We start from the raw sequence: 23,230 nt of genomic DNA, 5'->3' as shown, positions 1-23,230 counted from the left end.
TGGCAAAAAGAACGTCGATTTTGGTGTATCGAAGAGGGCTTGGTAGTTTGAAGGTTAAAGGTCAGTATTTTCTTGGCAATAGTCCGTGATCGCTAGCCTTCCCTGAGAAGTGTAGAGGGGGTCTCATATGTGCTGGGAGTAACGACTCCGCCAGTTATAAATTATTGTTGAACCGTATCTTGTACCACCCGCTAACAATAGCAGGGTGAGTGAAAATTCAAGTGATGGATGGTTGCCCTGTTCAAGAGGTGGTGGATAGCATAAACGAAGACTTCGTGATCGCTAAGATCAACGGTGTATCCTAAGGTGGACACAAGACCGATACAATCGGACGCTGGACGAACCAACCGACTCGTTCCTCTTAGCAGGCTGACCAACGAAATAGGTTACAGCTTGTTGGAAGTTCTGGTGAAGCTAGATGTGCCACGAAGGTTCAGCTAGCACATTCCGTAAAGATGACCGGGGATCCATCAACGACGTATCATTCTGCAGTTTATTGCTGGTGGATAATATGCATTGTTCACTAGTACACACATTCCTAGTAACAGTTGAGGTTTTATGGCACTTTTATAACCACTGATAAAACCAATATTTCACTTGTAGCGTGCTATAAAACTTCAATTGTTACCTGGGATATACCATTGGTCGGTGGAACTGTACTGTGAGGCGGAGGACTATGACAAGGGCCGGAGCACTTTGTGCAAACAGCACCGCTTCACATCCCAACGCCGATAAGCTTTCGGAAACACTAGTGAGGGAATTTTACGTAACAATGTCGAGGTAATTGGAGCCGAGAAACTGCAGGGGTCCGTGGGGAAACGGAATGCTCAGCATCCTTCGTGCTACCTGCATAGAAGCCAGAAGATGCGTTCGTTTAGCAAGAACAGATGCAGTTAGAAAAGAGCGTAAGGTAGTGTCCCAGGCGACCAAGGCCTCTTCTAAACATGAGATAGTGTTGAGTTAGACCATCGGTTATAGGGAGCTGTTCAGAGAAGTAGACACCAGCCCTTGGGACAACGCTTACCGTGTCTTGTTGACCAAGGTGAAGAACTAAATTTGAAGACTATCGTGGAGGGTCTCTTACCGAAGCACTACCCAACCGCATGGCTACCTACACCGTACGTTGATGCAGACGGTGGAAATGTTGGTGACAATCGGGTCTGCAACGACTGGTTTCTTACAGTGGAAAAGGGGACTTAAAGCGAAGAAAGCTCCCAATTCGGACGGTATTCCCAACGTGGTACTGAAGTAAAGTCGTTTTCAGGGTTTGCTTATAGGCATTTTTAATATGGGGAAGATTAAGCAAACCAGTACAATAATCTCATATCTAATAAATTCACAGAAATACAATTTTTTACAATAGTTCAATCTATCAACTGCGAATATTATAACAGATAATCATAAAAGTCGAGAAATTGTTGAGGATTCTTCGGTGTGACGAATTTTGGAATATTTCAAGTTTTCAAAAATACATTTTCTTTTCTAAATTTTATTTAGTTTTAAGGAGGAAATTATTCAATATTTTTACAGTAAAGTTTTTAGCTATTTCAAGCACTATCTAAAACACATATTTAAATTGTAACAGCAAACAATAATACCAGCTGGGATATGTATATATTCAGAGATTTCTAGGCCATTTTGGAATGTTGATAGCTTTATGCAGCATACTCACAAATATTAATCTTTCAACAATTTGAACAGGTCGCATTATTCCTTTTTTTAACTTTCTACAAAATGAACCAAATTTTCAAGTTTTCAGACCGCTTGCATCTAAAACTTATCTATTCTCAAAATAGTGGAACTTTGAATATCCATGTAGAAAACGCAAATATAAGGAAATCAATAAAAACTTCGAAAATTTGCTTTAAAAAGTTGAATATATACGCATAAAAAGAGGCTTCAGCGTATTAGCAAATAGACAGTCATTTGTGTAATATAACAATCATTCACAGTTGATTGATTGATTTGTTTATTGGGGCTTTAACCAACTGGTCATTTGCCCGCTTTACAGTTTAAGTTAGCAATCAATGATAATTGTGAAAGAATATGTAATATATTATAACACCATCGTTATATGCGTACATTAAAATCATATTAGCAGTTCAATGATATCACCAGAAGATATAGTCTTGATATAAGTTTGCTTGCCTTGATGATTGGGATATCACAAAAATAACACAGTGAATAATAAATATCAACATGAGATACAAATTTGATAATTTTCTGTTATGTCGTTCTGATCGGGAAGGACCCCGAATTATCACCAGGTGTAGTGAGATCAGTGGAATCCGAGGTAGGAGTAGCCTAAGAAAGTGGAAAAGTGAACAACCAATAGAAAAGTTGTGTCGATATCCGAAATAAAGTGGGTTTTACTTAAAGGTCAGTATTTTCTTGGCAATAGTCCGCGATCGCTAGCCGTCCCTGAGAAGTGTAGAGGGGGTCTCATAGGTGCTGGGAGTAACGACTCCGCCAGTTATAAATTACTGTAGAACCGTATCTTGTACCACCCACTAACAATAGCAGGGTGGTGGACAGTGCAGGGCTGATGAAAATCCAAGTGATGGGTGCAGGAGCGGATCCAGAAAAAAAATTCGGAGGGGGTCCGAAATTTCGATTTTGAAATGTTCATTGTACAATGCGTAATATGTAATACCCTCATTTAGTTAAAATCAGCTTTAGTGAACGAATCTGATTTGGAATGTTTTAGAATTTAGAATGAATTGAAAATAGAAACTGCTTTAAAATTTCTCATGAAATTCAAAATTTTCGGGGGGAGGTCCGGACCCCCAAGACCCCCCCGCTCTGGATCCGCCACTGGATGGGTGGTTAGTAGACTGCCCAGAAAAATGATGAATTTTTGAAAACTAAATCGGCCCACCCCTGAGTCGATTCCTAGTCCCACCAGGAGTACTTGCACCAAATTTGAGGCAAATCGGACAAGTCTAACTACCAGACCAACGTGCCTGAAGTTTGTATGGGATTTTTCAACAATTTACATGAAGAAAACCCACCAGCTCGCATTTTCGCCGCTAGATGGCACTGTACGCATCGTATTATCACTGTAAGTGAAAATAAGAAAGATCATTTAATTGTCTACAACTTTGTCGAAGACTGCTAGTAAATCCGGCTTTTTTAAAAGAAGTTATTAAACTTGATGTCTGAGTCCGTTTTGCATGGGGCCTAGCAGTGCATGGTTGTGTATCAGCACTTGAGTCCCGCGAACTATACATTTTCGTGAAATAATGGTTAGATTTAGCTGAATAGTATGTTTACAAGAATTGTAGTAAATAATACGAGTTATGTTTTGGTTAGAAAATTTTAGTTCCACCTGTGACCACACAGAGGGCGCCACCACTAACTTTTCATAGAAGAGAGATAGAGTATCAAGATGTTCGGAAGAAATACTGAAAAATGCCTGATCTATAACTTTGTAGAAGACACCAAATTTCCATCTCTCTCCGTTGAAAAACTAGTGTTGGCGCCCTCTATGCGGTAACATGTGGAACTAAAATTTTCTAATCAAAGCATGACTCGTATTATTTACTATAATTCCTCTGAACATACTATTGAGCTAAACTTAACCATTATTTCACAAAAATGCATAGTTCGTGTGAATCGAGTACTGATACACAACCATGCACTGCTAGGCCCCATGCAGAACTGACTCAGACATCACTTCGTTAAAAGTTTAATAACTTCTTTTAACAAAGCCGGATTTACTAGCAGTCTTCGACAAAGTTGTGGACAATTAAATTATCTTTCTTATTTTCACTTACAGTGATAATACGATGCATACAGTGCCACCTAGCGGCAAAAGTGCGAGCTAGTGGGTTTTCTCCATGTAAATTGTCGAAAAATCCCATACAAACTGCAGGCACGTTGGTCCGGTAGCTAGACTTGTCCGATTTGCTTCAAATTCGGTGCAAGTACTCCTGGTGGAACTAGGAATCGACTCAGAGGTGGGCCGATAGGGGTCATTTTTTTCCTGTCACTCTAGTGGTTAGCCTGTTCAAGAGGTGGTGGATAGCATAAATGAAGACTTCGTGATCGCTAAGATCAACGGTGTATCCCAAGGTGGACACAAGACCGATACAATCGGACGCTGGACGAACCAACCGACTCGTTACTCGTTAGCAGGCTGACCAACGATAGAGGTTACAGCTTGTTGGAAGTTCTGGCGAAGCTGGATGTGCTACCAAGGTTCCGCTAGCACATTCCGTAAAGATGATCGGTGATCCATCATCGACGTATCATTCTGCAGTTTATTTCTGATAGATAATATGCATTGTTCACTAGTATACACATCCCTAGTAACAATTGAGGTTTTATGGTACTTTTATAACTTGGGATATACCATTGGTCGGTGGAACTGTACTGTGAGGCGGAGGACTGTGACAAGGGCCGGAGCACTTTGTGCAAACAGCACCGCTTCACAACCCAACGCCGATAAGCTATCGGAAACACTTGTGAGGGTATTTGATGTAACAATGCCGAGGTAATTGGAGCCGAGAAACTGCAGGCGTCCGTGGTGGAACGAAAGGCTCAGCATCCTTCGTGCTACCTGCATAGAAGCCAGAAGACGCGTTCATTTAGCAAGAACAGATGCAGTTAGAAAAGAGCGTAAGGTATTGTCCCAGGCGAACAAGGCCTCTTCTAAACATGAGATAGTGTTGAGTTAGACCATCGGTTATAGGGAGCTGTTCAGAGAAGTAGACACCAGCCCTTGGGACAACGCTTACCGTGTCTTGTTGACCAAGGTGAAGAACTAAATTTGAAGACTATCGTGGAGGGTCTCTTACCGAAGTACGACCCAACAGCATGGCTACATACACCGTACGTTGATGCAGACGGTGGAAATGTTGGTGACAATCGGGTCTGCAACGACTGGTTTCTTACAGTGGAAAGGGGGACTTAAAGCGAAGAAAGCTCCCAATTCGGACGGTATTCCCAACGTGGAACTGAAGACCGCGATCTTGGCATTTCCGAATATGTTCAGGACAGTACTATAGAAATTGCTTCGACCTCGGCTACCTATCAGATAGATAGAAGATCTAGAAGATAGTGCTACTGCCACAACCAGGGAAGCCACCAGGAGATCTAGCATCGTATCGGCTTGTATGTCTGCTGGATACTCTTGGTAAACTTCTGGAAAGGGCTGGCGAACTACGTTGAAAGTGAGTTTGGGCTATCGCAGATTCCGGAAAGGAATTCCAACGGTAAATCGAGGTGAAGAACGCATCCAAGAAGGCTTCCAAGAGTAAGCTGAGTGGCTATCGCTAAAGTGCTTTACAGGTATGGCTGGTTCATCACAAGACAGAGGTTGTTCTGCTCAGCACAGTGCCGTGACCAGTGCTGGTGGATCCCCGATACCATCACTGCGTACGCTGACGTCCATGGGTGTGATGGTCGGCGATCCCTTAAATTTCAATAACCACGTCGACTATTTACGAGAGAAAGCAGCGAGGACACCTAACACAGTAGCAATGTATCTGTGGGGTGCATAGGAAGCATTACGAGGTGTACTTACATTTGACGCAATTTTTGTACGAGCACGGATGCTTCCGGAAGTACATACATCGGTTCGGACATGCTTCGTCACCCCTTTACCCGGAGTGTGTGAACGTACAAGAGACACCGGAACACGTGGTTCTCGAATGCTCTAGGCACGAAGAAGTTCGTAGGGGTATGCCTGGTGTGACAGTTCATAATATCGTTGAAGAGATGTGCCACGACGAGCATACCTGGGCGGAGTATACTCTCCGAATTGCACAGAACTTGGCGCAGGAACCAACAAAGTAGCGCCATCCACCACAAACCACAAATCGGGTTTCAGAAGAAATGCTGTCACCGGGGAACCGACGATGTAGATTAGGTCCACCGCCGGAGACCAGCTGAGTAGTACGCGACGTAGCACCGGGTTCGGGTCGAACCGGACGTCAGACTTCACCAGAATCGCCGGACCGACTTCGACACTCTACCGGGTAGCTTGTGAGAAGGCTAGATCCATCGCCAGGGATGAGACCGAGAAGACCGCGTCGAATAACTTGCAGTGGGTTGTTGGAGCGCAAGTGAACCGGAAGCTACGCTTCACCCGCGGCCGCAAGACCAACCTCAGCACATACTGACTGGCCCGTTGAATAAGCTAGGCCCACCGACGGGGACTAGATCCAGTAGATTGGGACGAAGCGGGGAGTTAAATGGCTCACGGAAATGAACATCGGTATCGGGAGAAATTTACCGCCGGGAAATTCACAGTAGGATAGATTCACCTCCGTTGACTATCCGACTATATCGTAACAAAATGGTAGCTCATTGGTTCACTAAATAGACATCGCTACCGAGAGAAATTCCGCTGCCAGGGAACTCTTAGTCACCGGATAATATCCGAGTAGATCTCGATAAAGCTAGGAGCTAGATGGATCAACGATGCTTGTATCGGTGTCGAGAGAAATTCTTCCGTCGGGGAACTCTCAGTCGGAGCAGGGTGAGTTCACCGCCGGGGACAATCCGAGTAGATGATGATAAGGCTGGGAGTTGAATGACTCTCGGAAATAGAAGTTAAATGGCTTACTGAATCAGTATCTAAATGGCTCACCGGGACGAGAGCTACATCAAATCTCAAGGGTCGAACCATCTCATGAACCAAGTGAAGCTTCGAGATAGGATTTCAGCGGCCCTCTAAGGTTGGCGCTCTTGGCACAGGCCAATCCGGCCAATAGGAAGCTACGGGCCTGCTTATAGGACAAGGAAACACATGAAGGACGAATTTTCAATGGAACTTTGTCTTGCCGGTTAATTTACCTCCGAAGACCCGTAAAAAAATGTAACAAAATATCTTCTTCGAATATATTATCCTCCACCAAACTCGCGCTTGAACTGCACGACCAGTCAAGGATGGCTGAGCCTACAATGTACAGATAATAAAATGCTAACGAATTCGCAGCGCTTCCAGTGGTCCCCTTAGCCTAACCCACTAATAAACTGTTGCGGTTGTCCAATAAATAATACGCCGAGGGATGCTTAACAGAGCTGACTCCTTCCCGAACCGGAGCAGCCGGTGGAGAGGCTCAGTGCGAACGAATAATCATGATTAACTTAAATTGTTCCGGATATAAAGGGATTAGTGGGGCAAGTGGAGCTCCAATAAAATTATGGCCACATTAAAACTTTCCCTAATTGGGTTTCGGCGAGAATGGAGCGAGAGCAATTGTAGGATATTTTTGCGCCAAGAGATTCTCCCGTTCGGGGTTGGTATTGTTGTGAGTAACTGAATAGAGCCAGAAACATTCTGTTTGTGCAGTTGAAAAATAATTTGAATCAGAATGAACGATCGAAAAAATTTTGTAACCGTTTGTTGGAAACAATTGTTTCAGTCACTGATCGCAAATGGGAGCACCCCTAACGTATGAATAAAAACCGCAACCAACGTGTCAGTGTCTCATTTAGTTTGCACTTAGCTGCTCCACTACCTCTATCTCAGGAAAAAAAATGAAAGTCGTTAGTTTTTTTTTGCTTGTCCGACGAACAAACACATTATTGCACTTTTGTTTGTCCAGCTTCCTTGCAAACTAAGTGAATAACCCAGATAAGAGATGATGCCAGGTCCCTTTTTACGAAGATTAATCCACTTTTGTTAAAAGTCCATTACAAAAAGCAAATGTATTAACCTTTTTTTCTCGTTTTTCAGATTCTGTCTGGATGTGTTAGTGGTAAGTAGCAGTAATGTTAATATTTTCTTTTTCCTTATCACCGACTCGTATCCCCATTGAGTGAGGTCACGAATCTGAGCTCTTTCATCCTTGAAAGCCCGCAAAAGATAAACTTCCTTGCAAACTTCCACCGGAGAATGGAAAAAAAGTGCCGGTTTTCCACTCGCAATGAACCACAGAAAAGCATTAAATTTTTAACTGGCTAGTGTTTAAATTTTTCCTCCCAGGCAAATATCGTCCCATCCGATTTTGCACACACAGGAAACTCAGTGTCCCGTGCTGTGGTGCAAATTTTTCCCACAAATTAAATATTCCATCTTCCAGGCCTTGACTGGCGCCGGGAATTCCCTATTCAATTTTGAAAGTGCGTTTCATTTCTTTTGGGCCTCCGGCATGTCGTTTATCGCGGTAGAATGAACGACCGGTGCATGCTTCTGGTCGGCACGTCGGCCGCCCCATTTAGATACATATAGAAGTATAATACGGGCAAGCTTCTGCTTTATATCCCATCAGGGGAAAATCTGGCATTTCTCTGAGTTTGCCGCTGAAGTGACACACAGAGGAAATTTTAGCCAGCCGATTTTGGCACAGGGTTGCTCCGGTAGAGTTTAGTAAAAAAAAATTAGCACCTCCAGCACGTCACCATCAATCGATGTCAATCCTTGTCAGAAATTTTCCGATTACATAAACTCTGTTCGACAATGTTTTCACACCTCAAACCACCTGCCCTTGCTTGTTTACCTTCGGATAACTCAAGACCCACCCCAGCTTTGAACAATCGCTCGCTGTTGACCCAAGTGAATTTACCATGCAAAATCACTTCAGCGACGGATCATCCTCCGTAGGTAGCTTCATCGATGGAGGAAAATGATAAAGCAAGAAACAGAAAAAAAAGCTCGCCCCCACCCCCTAGGACTGAGCCGCGTGTCAAGCAGATGATGGAACTTTGAGTAACGAGCGAACGTGATTGTGTTAAAGTTGGGCTCATAGTCGAAGAACAAGCAGAACGGAGGAAAAAACAAAGAACACAGAAAATGTCTAACCTGGCCTCGCGGGAAAAGTGTGTTAGAGAGAGAGAAAAAAAATAATACTGGTAACCGTGCACAACCAGCAAATGGCGCCCCGAACAAGTCGGCGAGTCTAAAGTCCTCGATCTTGGACTAACTAAATCGAGCCGGCTGGGTGGATGGGAAAAGGTCACTGGATCAAGCTTTTATTCAAAGCGCGCCACTGGGTTTTCCTCGTTTTCCGCGCTGTCGGTTGTCGGTCAGGCGCGAAGTTTAATCAACTGCATCGGTATTCGAAAATGTAATTGAATAGCAATTTTGTGCCTAGCTTTGAATGTGTTTCTGCTTGCACGAACACTTTTGATTTGACATTCAATGGCGGCGGTGTGCCTCAGTAATTTTTGGGGGACTGTCCGGCTGGCTGAGCACAATTAGGCAATTAGATTGGTTTGCTCTGTTTAATTGTTAACGTGCCATTTCAAGTTGTTCGAAAATATAGAATAAACGTAATTAGGACTCAAATAGTTTTCATGAAATATTTGACCATTCGTGGCAGTTAAAAAAAACAATGGATTTGATAAAACTCCCCTAAATCGATTCATTACTCCCCAAAAAGTGTCCGTCCAAAATTTGAGCTAAATCGTATGCATTCCTACGCACTAACTACAATTCTTTGATCAAAAAATCATTTTGATAAAATGGCATTCATCCAAGTAACCCGTTCGGTTATAAGACGCATCGGCCAAACTTCCAATTTACCAATTAGCAATCGTCCACGTTTCTCTGTCGGCTAAATGGCCTATTCGGCCAAACCATCCGCCTTCGGTCTATTGACCCGTTCAGTTAATTAACTTTCAGTCATTAGGACAACTAGCATTTGGGCAATCGAAATATGATCAAATGACAAGAAACGGTCGAATGGTTCTGTTAAGGGTTTTTACACGGTTTTTTTGCGCGGTTTTTTAAGTGGATTTTCGATTTAACGCGGTTTTTTACGCGGATTTTTCAATTAATACGGTTTTTGCAAAAAATATTCTAAGTCCTTTTGAATGCAAATGAAGAAACGGGTCTGGAAGACTCTTTATTTGGCGAATATGGGTATTTATAGAATGGACTTGATGAGTAGGTGCCAGAAATTTATGTTTGACGCCATTTCGAAATCCTAGATGGTGACTTCCGCTTTAGTGAAATTTGCCATAACCCAATCAATATTGGTATTTCCGGAATGGTCGTGAGGAGCAGGTACCAGAAATTGATTTTTGACGCCATTTTGGAATCCACGATGGCAACTTCCGGCTTAAAGAAATTCTCTACAACTCAATCAATATGGGTGTTTTCGGAATAGTCTTGACGAGTAGGAGACAAATGTCGATGTTAGACGTCATTTTGTAATTCACGCATGAAAAATCCTTGCGATCATGCAAAACTTCCTTAAATATCAGATTTAATAATAAACTACTAAAATGCAAAATATCTTGTTGTGTTCGAGAATGTAAATGAGAGGAGAAAGAGAAGGATGTGGTGTAAGTAGGGGATCTGAATTGATTCAAGTTAAAAACATTGCTAAAATTCAAGAAAATTAACTGCTTAATTAAAACTATGTGCTCGGATCACGACAAATAACTATTTATTTTGTAGCACTGTTCTTGATGCGCAGCTCAAACTGTAAATTTTATGCAATTTAGTACAATAAACCATTAGAGAAATCTATGAAATCTTACAGAAAATAGTATGCTTATCGTGCACGTGATCCTAACTAGAGTCGTACTTGTTTGCCGTACTATTAGTTCGTAGATACCCTAGGTTTAAGTATAGATTATAATAGTATTTTTTAATTCAATTAATTGTTTAAACTCACTTTTTCAAAGGTTCCACAGTAAATGGTAGAATTTTGCCGATATCTTACAAATCTTTGCTTAAGTTTAGTAGTGGGCACTTCCAGCCGCTCAATAGCTCACATAAATCCTTTAAATATAGTATATATAATTCATGAATAGCCTTTGCTAATTTTAAGTTCAATTAAGGAAGTAGTTATACTCACTGGATATAGATATTGTTAATTTTAGGTTTAAATTTTAGGAACATATAATTTTGATACCGTTTACTTCACCTCGATCTAATTAATTGATGCCAAAAGCTATCATTCGATTGCACAATTATACTCGCTGTCATACTGCTATGACACACTGTTTTTCTAAAAGGGCCGGTCACTACTGCCCAGCGGTGCCAACAACCCCCAACCCGTAATGATTGGTCAAGTCCATAGACTGGACAAATTTACTCCTTATTTCTAGCACCGCTAGCTTCGATACCGGTCGCCTAAAGATTCCCCTACGTGTTTTAACCATGACTTGTCGAACACGTCCATCCTTTCCGAATATCAGTTCTTCGACAATGCCTCGTGTCCAAGCTCTTCTGTTGTTCTCGTCTACCAAATACACCAGATCACCTATTTCGATTGGTACTTGCTCGTCATGCCATTTTGTCCGATGGTTAATGCTTGGAAGATATTCTTTTATCCACCTTGACCATAGTAAATCTGCTAGACGTTGGGATCGTTTGTAGTCATCGCGAAGTGCCTCAGCTTCACACGTTGGCGGAGGAACGGCGATGTGTATTTCAGATGGAAAACCGCGCAAAAAATGATTCGGGGTAATTGAAGCAAATTCAGCTGACTCTTGAGGAATGTATGTCAAAGGACGTGAGTTTATTATATCCTCTGCTTCTGTGATTGTCGTAAGAAGAACTTCATCTGTTAGTCGTCTACCGTCATCGAAAACTTTCAGCGCTTCTTTTACAGATCTTACCAGCCTTTCCCAACATCCACCCATGTGAGGTGCGGCTGGTGGGTTAAAGTTCCAGCGGGTTCTGGCATCGGTGAAGACTTCAGCACAACCGGTCTGAATTTGTAGCACGTGACGGCATATCTCTTTGCTGGCACCCACTAAATTCGTGCCGTTATCAGAGAAAACTTCAGAGGGGAATCCTCTACGGCAGACAAAACGTCGGAATGCCATCACACACGCTTCTGTAGTCAAGCTGTATGCAACTTCTAGGTGAACTGCCCTGGTAGTTAAACAGGTAAACAGAGCTACCCATCGTTTTTCTGTTCTTCTTCCAACGGTCACATGCAGAGGTCCTAGATAGTCCAGCCCAACAAAACTGAATGGCCTTCGGAATGGTGTTAAGCGTTGTATTGGAAGCGGAGCCATTTTCGGAGTCACGGGTTTACAGTTACGTACCTTACACCAAACCGAACTCTTCATTACCTTTTTAATGGCAGCTCGGAGGTGCGGTATACAGAAACGTTGTCGAACTTCATTAGCCACAGTTTCGCGGTTACCGTGACCAAATTTGCAATGGTAGTGCTCTATCAACTTTTGAGATATAGGGTGCCCGTTGGGAAGAATTACTGGAAATCGCATTTCAAAAGGCAGAAATTCAGCCTTTGCAGTTCTTCCTTCCATCCTAATTATATTCGAGTCGATTAAAATCGGAGAAAGTTTCGCCAACGGGCTGTCTTTCTCTAATTTAAGACGTTTTGTTGTCGACAGATCTTGATTTTTAACTAGTATCTTAAGTTCATCCGGAAATGCATCACGTTGAGCTATACCAAATAGAATTTCCTCAGCATGTTTGTATTCTTCCTGCTTCAAACCCGTCCTAATGGCTGGTATCTCCCTACGGATAAGTTTTCTTACTTTTGGTGTTGGTGTTAATGCCACAATTGGTAACTTCTTCACTTTCCTTCTGCAGTTGGCTACGAAGCGAAGCACGCAAGCGATTGTTCTCACTAAAACATTCCAGCGGGATATCCTGGTGGGATCTATCAACGATTGAGGAAACTCGATATCATGATGGAAAAAGTATGGTCGCATCTCTTCATTAACTCCTGCCGGTGGCAATCTTGACGCCGGCCAATCATCGTCTGCCTCGTTGAGAATGCTTGGTCCCTTGAACCAGGCACTGTTGGATTCAAGCTGAGGACCACTTCCCCATTTTGTAACGACGTCAGCTATGTTATATTTTGTTGGAAGCCAGCGCCAGTCATCCAAATTTGTTGTAGTAAGGATTTCGCCTATCCTGAACGCGACAAACTGCTTATATTTACGTTGATCAGACTGTATCCACGAAAGCACTGTTGATGAATCAGTCCACATGAAGCATTGCTTTATTTCCACTGTATGACTTTCCTTGATTGTTTTAAACAAACGTGAGCCAAGGACGGCTGCCTGAAGTTCCAGTCGAGGAATGGTAAGTTGTTTAAGAGGAGCAACTTTAGTCTTAGCCATGACCAAAACACTGTGGGGTCCATTTGGAGTCATGGTTCTTAAAAACGCTACGCAACCGTATGCAGACTCACTAGCGTCTACGAAAATGTGCAATTGAAGGGCGTTTGGCACCAACGGAAGAATATCTTTAAAATAAAAACGAGGTATCTTTATGCCTTCAACTATAGGGAGTAGTGCTAGCCACTGAGTCCATTTCCGGTACGATTGGTCATTGATTTCTTCATCCCAGTCACATCCCAAGCGCCACAAATCTTGAATTATCATTTTTCCGAACACCGTAAATGCAGCTAGAAGTCCGAGAGGATCAAACATACTCATTACAATGCTTAGTACTGCTCGTTTAGTCGGTCGTCTATCACCGTACACAAATGGTTGTAGTTCCTTGCGCAACTCCGTAGAGAACATAAACACGTCATCCTGAGGATCCCAAACGATGCCTAGTACACGTTCGTGATCAGTTTGCTTGTCGCGATGAAAATGGATTTGTTCGCCACCTTCTGGTTCGCCTAGCTGTCTCAGCAAGTCCGTTTCGTTCGAAAGCCAATTTCGCATGGTGAAACCCGCCTTCGAGTGCACGTACCTAACCTGTTTCGCCCGCGTCACTGCTTCCTCGATGGTATCCGTGCTGTCGAAATAATCGTCGACATAATGTTTGTCGATAATAGCCTCAGCTGCGTCTGGATATATTCCTGCGTATTCAGCAGCGTTTAAATTTTTTATAAATTGTGCCGAACACGGAGAGCATGTGGATCCAAAGGTGGCTACTTGCATCACGTAAACATCTGGTGGTGCTTGAGGGTTCGAGCGAAATAGGAACCGCTGAGCATGTTGATCCTCGTATCTTATTCGAAGCTGGTGGTACATCTCCTTGATGTCTCCACCGAATCCAACTCGTCGCTCCCGGAACCGGCTGATCACAGTTGGTAGACAAGTGAGCAAATCGGGCCCTTTTAGCAGCAAGGAATTTAATGAAACACCTCTCACCGACGCTGATGCATCCCATACTAGTCTAATTTTTCCTGGCTTCTTTGGATTCAGCACAACATTAATTGGTAGATACCATACTTTTGATGAATCGATTTTTTGAAGCTCATCATCTGTGGCTTTGTGAGCATATCCCTTTGCTGTGTACTCGCTTATCTGTTGTTTAACATTTGTTTCCAGCGCCGGGTCCTTAGATAATTTCCTTTCTAGAGACTTCAGCCTTTTCAGTGCCATTGGGAAACTATCCGGGAAAGCAACATCATCTTGTCTCCATAATAACCCAGTTACAAATCGATCACCCGTGCGCACAGTGGTTTTCTCGAGTATTTCTCTTGCCCGGCGCTCTTCTCCGGATTCGAGTAAGACGGTTACCGCAATACCAGTTTCCTCCACAGCATAATGACTTCGTAGAAGATCATGCAGCTCCTGATTAGAAGGTAGTTCACAAGTGTGGTGAGCACTGAAAATTTTGTGTGACTCCCCTTCGTCCTGTGGGCCATAGACCGTCCAGCCCAATTTAGTTTTAACGGCAATCGGCTCCCCTGGATTTCCAACCCGCGAGTCAATAGGGGCGTATACGTGTAGGTGTTTCAGTCCTATCAGTATTTGAGGTGCGCCATGTTGGTAGTCTGCGACTGGCAGTCCCTGCAGATGTTCATACCGAGCAGCAACGTCGACAAAGCGCAAACTCTGATGTGGTAGTTGCAACTTTTCGACTGTGTGGACGTCTTTTAGATCAAAACTCTCGCTGGAGGTTGTTCCAGAAATCGATAAGTGTATGCATCGAGAATTCTTCTCCATTCTTGACATTCCTGCTGTCCATCTTACTCGAATTGGCTGCCATGCTCCTTCGGCTTTAAGCTGATCAGATAAAGTACGTTCTACCAACGAATAAGATGAGCCTTCGTCCAAAAAGGCCATCACTTGTACCGTACGTTGTCCACTTCTAAGAACTACCGGAACCATGCGGAAAATTATCGGTTGAGAAGACATCGTGCTATGAATATTACAATCCGCCATTCTTTCGATACCATCCTGATGTATGAGAGCGTTATGCTTTTCCCGGCAATTTCCTACATTGCAACGTGTTTTAAACTTGCATGGAGCTTGGCCGTGATCATTCAAACAAATATGACATAATTTCCATTGCCTTACAGCTTGCAGACGCTCATTCAATGGTAGTCGTGTGAACTCCTCACAGTACCGAACTTTATGATCTGTGCGGTTGCAGATTTTGCAGGGTTTTTGGCGGTTTCCTCTTCCGAATTGATCATAATCGTGTGGCTCGAAATCTTGAGAAGCATTTTCCGCCTCACTGGGAGCGTTCAAGAAACCTTCAGGGTCAAATCTCTTAGTTCTACTGTTGTCCTTCGGAACTCTACTTGGTTGATGAAACGCTTCCGAAAACAGAGTCACCTCACTGGCCTCTGACACTATCTGGGACAAAAAATCTGATAACGTTCGCAACGTAACACTTCTCTGATTTCGCTTGTAACGAACCCATTCCAACTTCGTCTGCGATGGTAGCTTATCGATAAGTTCCTGTAATAGCATGGGATTGACCAGATGATCTCTAAGCGCCGCTGCCTCCAAATGATCGCAAAGTTGTTGGACCACTAGACCAAATTGTATAAACGTATTCAAGCGATCAAGTTTTGGATTTTCGGCTTTTCTGACTTTTAACAACAAGGTATGTAGAAGTTGTTCGGGCCTACCGTAAAGTAGTTGAAGCGTCTTCATAACCTTGGGAACCGCTTCTGGTAACAATAATCTGCTCCGGACAGCTTCTAACGCGGGGCCCCGAAGGCTTTCTTGAAGTCGAATAAGATTTTCAACGTTGGAAAATCCACAGGCTTCGTTCGCGTTCATAAAACTGCTGACAAACATCGGCCATTCTTCCGGATTTCCGCTAAAATTGGGAAGCTTTTTTGAGATGACTTGCCTGGCGGCTAGTTGGGCCCTTGTTGGTCCCGCATTTATGGACGCCGACCTGCGAGGCTCTTCGTCGTATACCTCCTCCTCACTGGAACACTCAGTCATACTATTGACTGCGCTTAAATTTTCTTCAATAATTCCACCAGAATACGTACGATCCATACGAGAACGACCAACAGGGGTACCATCTTCAGCATTGTCTGGATTGAGAAACATCTGCTGCGATTTTCGTTGTTCGACTCTTTGTGGCCCTGCGAATGAAGCAGACTGCTGGCCGGAAGGGTAAACTTTTTTCTGGTATGCTTGCTGGTAGTTCTCCAGATTGCTAACGGTGAGATTAGGCGTTGAACTCTTCGGGATGGCCCCTCTTGGGTCGCTTGTGTGCCCCCTTGTCCAGGGTTCGGCTGATTCTCCCCATTCTTTTGCTTCTTTATTCTTTATTGCGGAGTTTACCTTTTGTCATACTTTCCCCCTGGTTACTCTTTTGTCCCGCTGCCTCATTTGTAAATATTGGCTGTTGCTTCCTTTGTAAATATCTTTTCCTGAAAGCTTCTTCTTCAACACGGCTTTTCTCCTCCATTTCTTGCTCTAACGCCAATCGCATTTCTCTTAACTCTCTTTCACGGTGGAGTTTTCGTTCCAGTTTCATACCATAAACCCTTTTCTCGTGCTCCAAACGCTGTTTGTGCAATAACTCTTCTTGTTCTTCGTCGGTTACATACTTCTTCAAATCTTCTTGCAGTTGACGAATCCCCTGTTCAAGAATGCCTATTCCGGCTAACGGTACATCGTGATTTGATTCCGCATTGGTGGATTCTTTGGCCAGACAGTTCATACAGCTCCAAGAGACATTTTTTATTTCTGCTGTGACTCCCGCACATTTGAAATGAAACCAGGCCTGACATAATTCACAAAACACCATCCCGGTATCGGCGTGATCGGGTTTATTGCACATTCCGCAATTGTACGCGGTAATTTGGAGGTTATCTTGACTTTCATCTATCATATTTTCTTTTGAGTTATTGTTCGGATCACGACAAATAACTATTTATTTTGTAGCACTGTTCTTGATGCGCAGCTCAAACTGTAAATTTTATGCAATTTAGTACAATAAACCATTAGAGAAATCTATGAAATCTTACAGAAAATAGTATGCTTATCGTGCACGTGATCCTAACTAGAGTCGTACTTGTTTGCCGTACTATTAGTTCGTAGATACCCTAGGTTTAAGTATAGATTATAATAGTATTTTTTAATTCAATTAATTGTTTAAACTCACTTTTTCAAAGGTTCCACAGTAAATGGTAGAATTTTGCCGATATCTTACAAATCTTTGCTTAAGTTTAGTAGTGGGCACTTCCAGCCGCTCAATAGCTCACATAAATCCTTTAAATATAGTATATATAATTCATGAATAGCCTTTGCTAATTTTAAGTTCAATTAAGGAAGTAGTTATACTCACTGGATATAGATATTGTTAATTTTAGGTTTAAATTTTAGGAACATATAATTTTGATACCGTTTACTTCACCTCGATCTAATTAATTGATGCCAAAAGCTATCATTCGATTGCACAATTATACTCGCTGTCATACTGCTATGACACACTGTTTTTCTAAAAGGGCCGGTCGCTACTGCCCAGCGGTGCCAACACTATGTGTACTACAACTTCAACTCTCAAATACCCATATTTATTGGGATATAGCGAATTGGATTTCAAAATGGCGTTAATAATCAATTTCTTGAAATACATTCCGTAAATACCCATATTATTGAGGTGCGGGCCATAAAGGAGTCTTCTAGACCCGTCTCTTGCACGAAAAAGGATTATGAATATTTATAAAAAAAATCACGTTTATTGTAAACCTGCATAAAAAAGAACCGCATGATTTGAAAATCCTGAGCTGAGCGTATTAACATTTTAGGAATATATTTTTAAACCCCCCCAACTAGGCCTCCCTTTTGAATTTGAATAAATAAATAAATTTTGATTTAAACTCTTGTAAACACTTTAGTCGTGTTTTTCTCGAAACCATGTCTTCAAATGTTGATATCTCAAGGACTGCACAAGTTATGCCTGCTCTACCACATGCTGCCAGGGTCCAAGTAAGTCAAGCTTCAAACCGACACTTCATCGGCACAACTTTGCCTCGCCTGCCTACTCAAGCCGCCAACTCCAATCCTAAGGCGGCCGCCAATTCGAATTCTAACGGTTTCTGGTGCGTCTACTATCAAAATGTCCGCGGAATGAGAATTAAAACTCAGGACTTCTTGCTGGCACTCTCCTATTGCGATTGTGATGTTATTCTTCTCATAGAAACCTGGCTGCGTGCTGACTTACACAACTCGGAACTAACAATAAGCTACACAATCTATCGTTGCGATCGAAGCCCTTCCTCTAGTCAACTTCGTCGGCACTGTAATAGAGATGCCTGGTTTTGAGTGCTTGGAACAAGTTATTGTGCGCATTTCACTACCAAATTGCTTTCTGTATATTTGTTGTATATATCTGCGACCGTACAGCAGCCCAGACTTTTACAATGCCCACTCCTCTGCATCTCAACAAATTCTGGATAAAGCTAGTAGTTCAGACAGTGTACTCATTGTAGGTGATTACAACCTTCCTCGTCTCATTTATTATTTTCACGATGATCTCAAATGTTACCTGCTTGAAAATGCCACAACCGACCAAGAGATAGTTATCACGGAAACGATAGTCGCTGGAGGACTGTGTCAAATCAACTCGCTCACTGACGCGAATGGACGGACGAACGCTCGCTCTGGCATTCGTAAACTACGCCGATTTAGTCGAACTTCTCGAGGCTCCGACCTCTATACTCAAAGTCGACGCTCACCATAAACCCTTCGTGCTGAGGTTTAATATGCAAGTTGAAACAGAATACGCTTCCGGCCGAATCCGTCGACGGCCTCAATTTTGACTTCAATTGCTGCAATTTTGATAAAGTATCTGCGGCCTTCGATGCTGTTGACTGGTTGGATCTGTTAAGTGGAAACGATCTGGATCGCGCTGTCGCGGTGTTCTACGGAACTGTATACGTGTAAGAAACGTGTCAACAGAACGACGGACTAGAAGTATCCGTGGTGGAATTTCGAGCTTCTTCGTCTACGCAACATTCTCCGAAAACAACGCATGCGATACTTCCGTCACAAGACCGATGAAAACAAAGCTGTTCTTCGCCGAACCGAACTTCAATACCAATCAGCACGGAATAGTGCATTCGACGAGTATATAAGTCACATCCAAAGCAACCTTCGGAACAACCCCTCCACGTTTTGGAAGTTTGTGAACAGCAGAAATCGCGCTGGTGGCATTGCCATAAATGTTTATCTTGGAGAGGCCAATGCGCAATCCACAGCCGAGTCCGTAGACCTTTCTGCAGAACATTTTCGTAGGGTATTCACCAACCCAGCTGCTATAGACACATTACCATCATACAATACCAGTCTCCCTTGCTAGAATATGACTGAAGCAGACGTGTTGAAAGCTTTATCCAGCGTCGACTCATCAAAAGGACCAGGCTGCTTCTCACATCATCGACGAATGTCAGCATGGATTTGTGAAGCAACGTTCTAGAACTTCAAATTTTATGATGTACACTAGCATCTTGGTCCCCTCTGTTGAGAAGTGTCAACAAACCGATGCAATATATGTTGACTTTTCAAAAGCATTCGATAAAGTACCTAACAACTTTGCTCTTCTGAAACTGCAAAGACTAGGATTTTCTCCGTGGTTAACTGGATGGTTGCAATCATATCTGTCTAGTCGGAGTGCTTTCATTGGAATTGGTTCAACACGTTCTGACTTACTCGATATGCCAACCGGAGTCCCTCAAGGAAGTCACCTAGGACCGCTAATTTTTATTTTATTCGTAAACGACATTTGCACTCGTATCAAATCTGGAAAACTATTCTTCGCCGATGATTTAAAGATTTTTCGTTCCATTGCTTCTGGGCTTGACACTGCTGTACTTCAAGATGAGGTATTTAATATTGAACAATGGTGCCTGTTGAATGGTATGCAGGTAAACGTTGACAAATGTAAAATGATTAAATTCAGGCGATCATCCACTCTATCTCATTATGAGTACTTGCTCCAAGGCCGCGTCATCGAAAGAATGGACTCCATTCGTGAGTGGGTTTTGATAGAAAGCTTAGCTTATCGGATCACATCACTGCGACGGCGAAGGCAGTCGCAACTCTTGGTTTCCTGAAGCGAAATACCGCTGGCTTTCTACAACGATTTCTACGAACTAAAATCTCTATATAATTGATTGGTGCACAGCATTTTGGAGTACCGCATAGTGTGGACTCCACATCACAACGTCCAAATAAACCGGTTAGAACGCTTACATAAAGATGTTTAGTGCGATATGCTCTAAGAAATTTGCCGTGGAATGACCCTGCCCATCTACCACCTTACAACGATAGATGCATGCTGCTTGAGTTACCGACATTAGAGTTCCACCGCACATTCTTGCACAGAATGTTTATATTCAATATGTTGTGTAATAATATTGACTGCCCAGATATTTAAGGATATGTTTGTGCCTCCTAGCGCTCTAAGGAACCGTCCTCTATTGTGGATTCCTAGACATCGTACTGTTTACGGTCAAAACAATCCTGTGGATAGATGTTGCTACAAATTCAACGAAACTTCACATCTGTTTGATGTCACCAAATCTAGTTATAAGTTAGCTATTAGGAATTTTTAATTAATTTAGATAGTATGTTCTATTTTTTAATAATCTGTACGGTATCTACCGAAGATCGAACAAATAAATAATAAAATAGTATCTCTGTCGGATAAATGGCCTATTCGGCCAAACCATCCGATTGGGTCAATGGCCTTCGGTCTATTGATCCGTACAGTAGGCTGTCCCAAAAAAAAATCGATGATCGAAAAGTCATGGTGCTCAACCCTATAATGAAAGATAAGCATATTTTAAGCACTTTTGTAGAACAAATCAAGTTTCTAAAAAATCATCTACAGGTTCCGCAAATGCGATTTATGAAAAATTGTCATTTTTGAGCAAAATTGTCGTATATAGATAAGTGGTTTTTGCAACTTTTTCAAAGCCCAATTATTTTTAAATATTTTTTATTTTTCAGTGAACCTTAGAGAACAAATCCCATTTAAAAGTTTTTTACAAAAGTGCTTATATTAATTATAGAACCTCTTAATCATGGCGAAAACATATTTTTTTAGTTAATTTTGAAGAAAATCCACACAAAATAATTCGATACTTTTTTTTCAATAAACATAATACATGTATTGGAAAGTACTATTCATTACAAAAATTTTCTTGAACAAATGTTGTAAAAATTCGGTCGAGGGGCTAACATATAGCATTTTTAGTAAATGCTTTAAAACCATGAAACTTTGCTACTAGAGCTTCCATCCCGGGAATTTATTTCCCGGGAATCCCATGATTTTTGGATTTATCGGGTTTCTCGATTCCCGGGAAGCTGTGTTTTCTCATTCCCGGGATTCGGGATTGACGAGTTATCGAATGACTAAATGATTTGTAGGCCACCAAATCGCCATCTTCTGACAATTACTTTTAGGACAGATATACATGCAATCAAACGGGTTTGAAAACTTTTCAATTTATTCTTTTGTTTTCAAGAAAATATTTCTCCTTTTTATTTTTCTTCTGTATTCCCGAGATCCCGGGATTTCCCGGGAAATTTATTATTTATTTCCCGAATCCCGGGAGGCTGAAAACCGTTGGGAAATGGAAGCTCTATTTGCTACATTTTTTAATTGAGCAATATCTCAACCGTAACTTGACCAGTGTAGGGATATTGAGTGTCAAATAAAAAGGATTTCTCTCTATCTTGCAAAGCTATTCCATATGTAGATATCCATATGTAATTCTACATATGGAAAAGTTTTGCAAGATAGAGAGAAATCCTTTTTATTTGACACCCAATATCCCTACACTGGTCAAGTTACGGTTGAGATATTGCTCAATTAAAAAAATGTAGCAAAGTTTCATGGTTTAAAAGCATTTACTAAAAATGCTATATCTCAGCCCCTCGACCAAATTTACACAACACTTGTTAACGACAATTTTCGTAATGAATAGTACTTTCCAATACATGACTTCGGTTTATTGAAAAAAAAAAAAATAATGATCTTCGTTTTGTGTGGATTTTCTTCAAAATTAACACAAAATAATTTTTTCGCCATGATTAAGAGGTACTATAATTAATTTAAGCACTTTTTGTAAAAAACTTTGAAGTGGGATTTATTCTCTAAGGTCCACAGAAAAATAAAAAAATATTTTAAAAATAATTGGGCTTTGAAAAAATTGTAAAAACCACTGATATACGACAATTGAACTCAAAAATGACCATTGAGCACCATCATTTTTCGAATATTGATTTTGTTTTGGGACAGCCTACCGTACAGCCAATTAACTTTCAGTCAAACGATTCATTCGGTAAAGTGACCCTGTCACTAGGCGAACTAGCATTTGGGGAACCGATATTCGATCAAATGGCTAGAAACGGTCGAATGGTTCTGTTAAGGGGTTTTACGCGGTTTTTTGCGCCTTTTTAAGTGGATTTTCCAATAAACGCGGGTTTTTTAAGCGGATTTTTCAATTCACACGGTTTTTGCAAAAAAACATTTTAATCCCTTTTGAATGCAAAAGACTTAGAATAAAAAAAAAAGAAAAAAAGAAAAGAAAATTTTCGGAAAGATGAAAGAATGGAAACGGGAATCAGAATATATTGACTTAAATGGCACGTTCCCCGTATGCAGTCGGGGATTTGTGCCTTGCCGTGTGTTTTCATCATTTCCTGAGCGGAAATACAAACAGCAGGTAAGTTAATCTCACAAGTAGTTCAACTCGCGGTAATTGTTCCGAATCGCGGCTTTTTCGAAAAGAGGGTTAATTTCTTTTGGAAATGTTTCTAAATGGTCTATTTTATAACAAGCAATGAAAAAAATTCGGGGGGAAAGCTTTAAAGTAGTTTAAACTGGAAAAATAAGTTGTTCCCACTTACTTTACTAACAATGGCATTGTTCATGAGAAAATGACGTTAAGGGTGAAGGTAGTGTGATTCGGCTGTGCCGCATAGTTGAGTTCAAGGATTCGAAGCGGCGCAAAGCCGCTGAGAAACCGACGGACGAGGTGGTTTTGATCTTACTACCGAAGGGTGCAATCAAACCTGTAATCCACTCGTTTGCCCGGTATACTCAAACAGAGGGGCTATCCCTAGTTTAAGTCCGACTGAGAGGCAGCGAAGTCGGACAGCACTTGAATGAAGCGAT

At 41.9% G+C, this 23,230-nt stretch overlaps 2 protein-coding genes across 2 annotated transcripts in view; one reads left to right on the top strand and one right to left on the bottom strand.

Moving 5' to 3' along the window:
* LOC131692132 (5-hydroxytryptamine receptor-like) overlaps nt 1-23,230 on the top strand; it is a 589,846-nt gene that overhangs the window by 129,404 nt on the left and 437,212 nt on the right. The window contains exon 2 of the mRNA XM_058979004.1: nt 7,688-7,709. The gene's annotated coding sequence lies outside the window, so the exon portion shown is untranslated. The remainder of the gene's footprint in view (nt 1-7,687; nt 7,710-23,230) is intronic.
* LOC131688208 (uncharacterized) lies at nt 10,927-16,032 on the bottom strand. Its single transcript, XM_058972381.1, has one exon. The coding sequence runs from the start codon at nt 16,030-16,032 to the stop codon at nt 10,927-10,929; it is 5,106 nt and encodes a 1,701-aa protein (XP_058828364.1).

Source organism: Topomyia yanbarensis, chromosome 3, assembly GCF_030247195.1.
Source record: "Topomyia yanbarensis strain Yona2022 chromosome 3, ASM3024719v1, whole genome shotgun sequence".
Classification (NCBI taxonomy): Eukaryota; Metazoa; Arthropoda; class Insecta; order Diptera; family Culicidae; genus Topomyia; species Topomyia yanbarensis.
The sequence above is the reverse complement of the archived record's forward strand: the minus strand, read 5'-3'. Positions and strand labels throughout refer to the sequence as shown.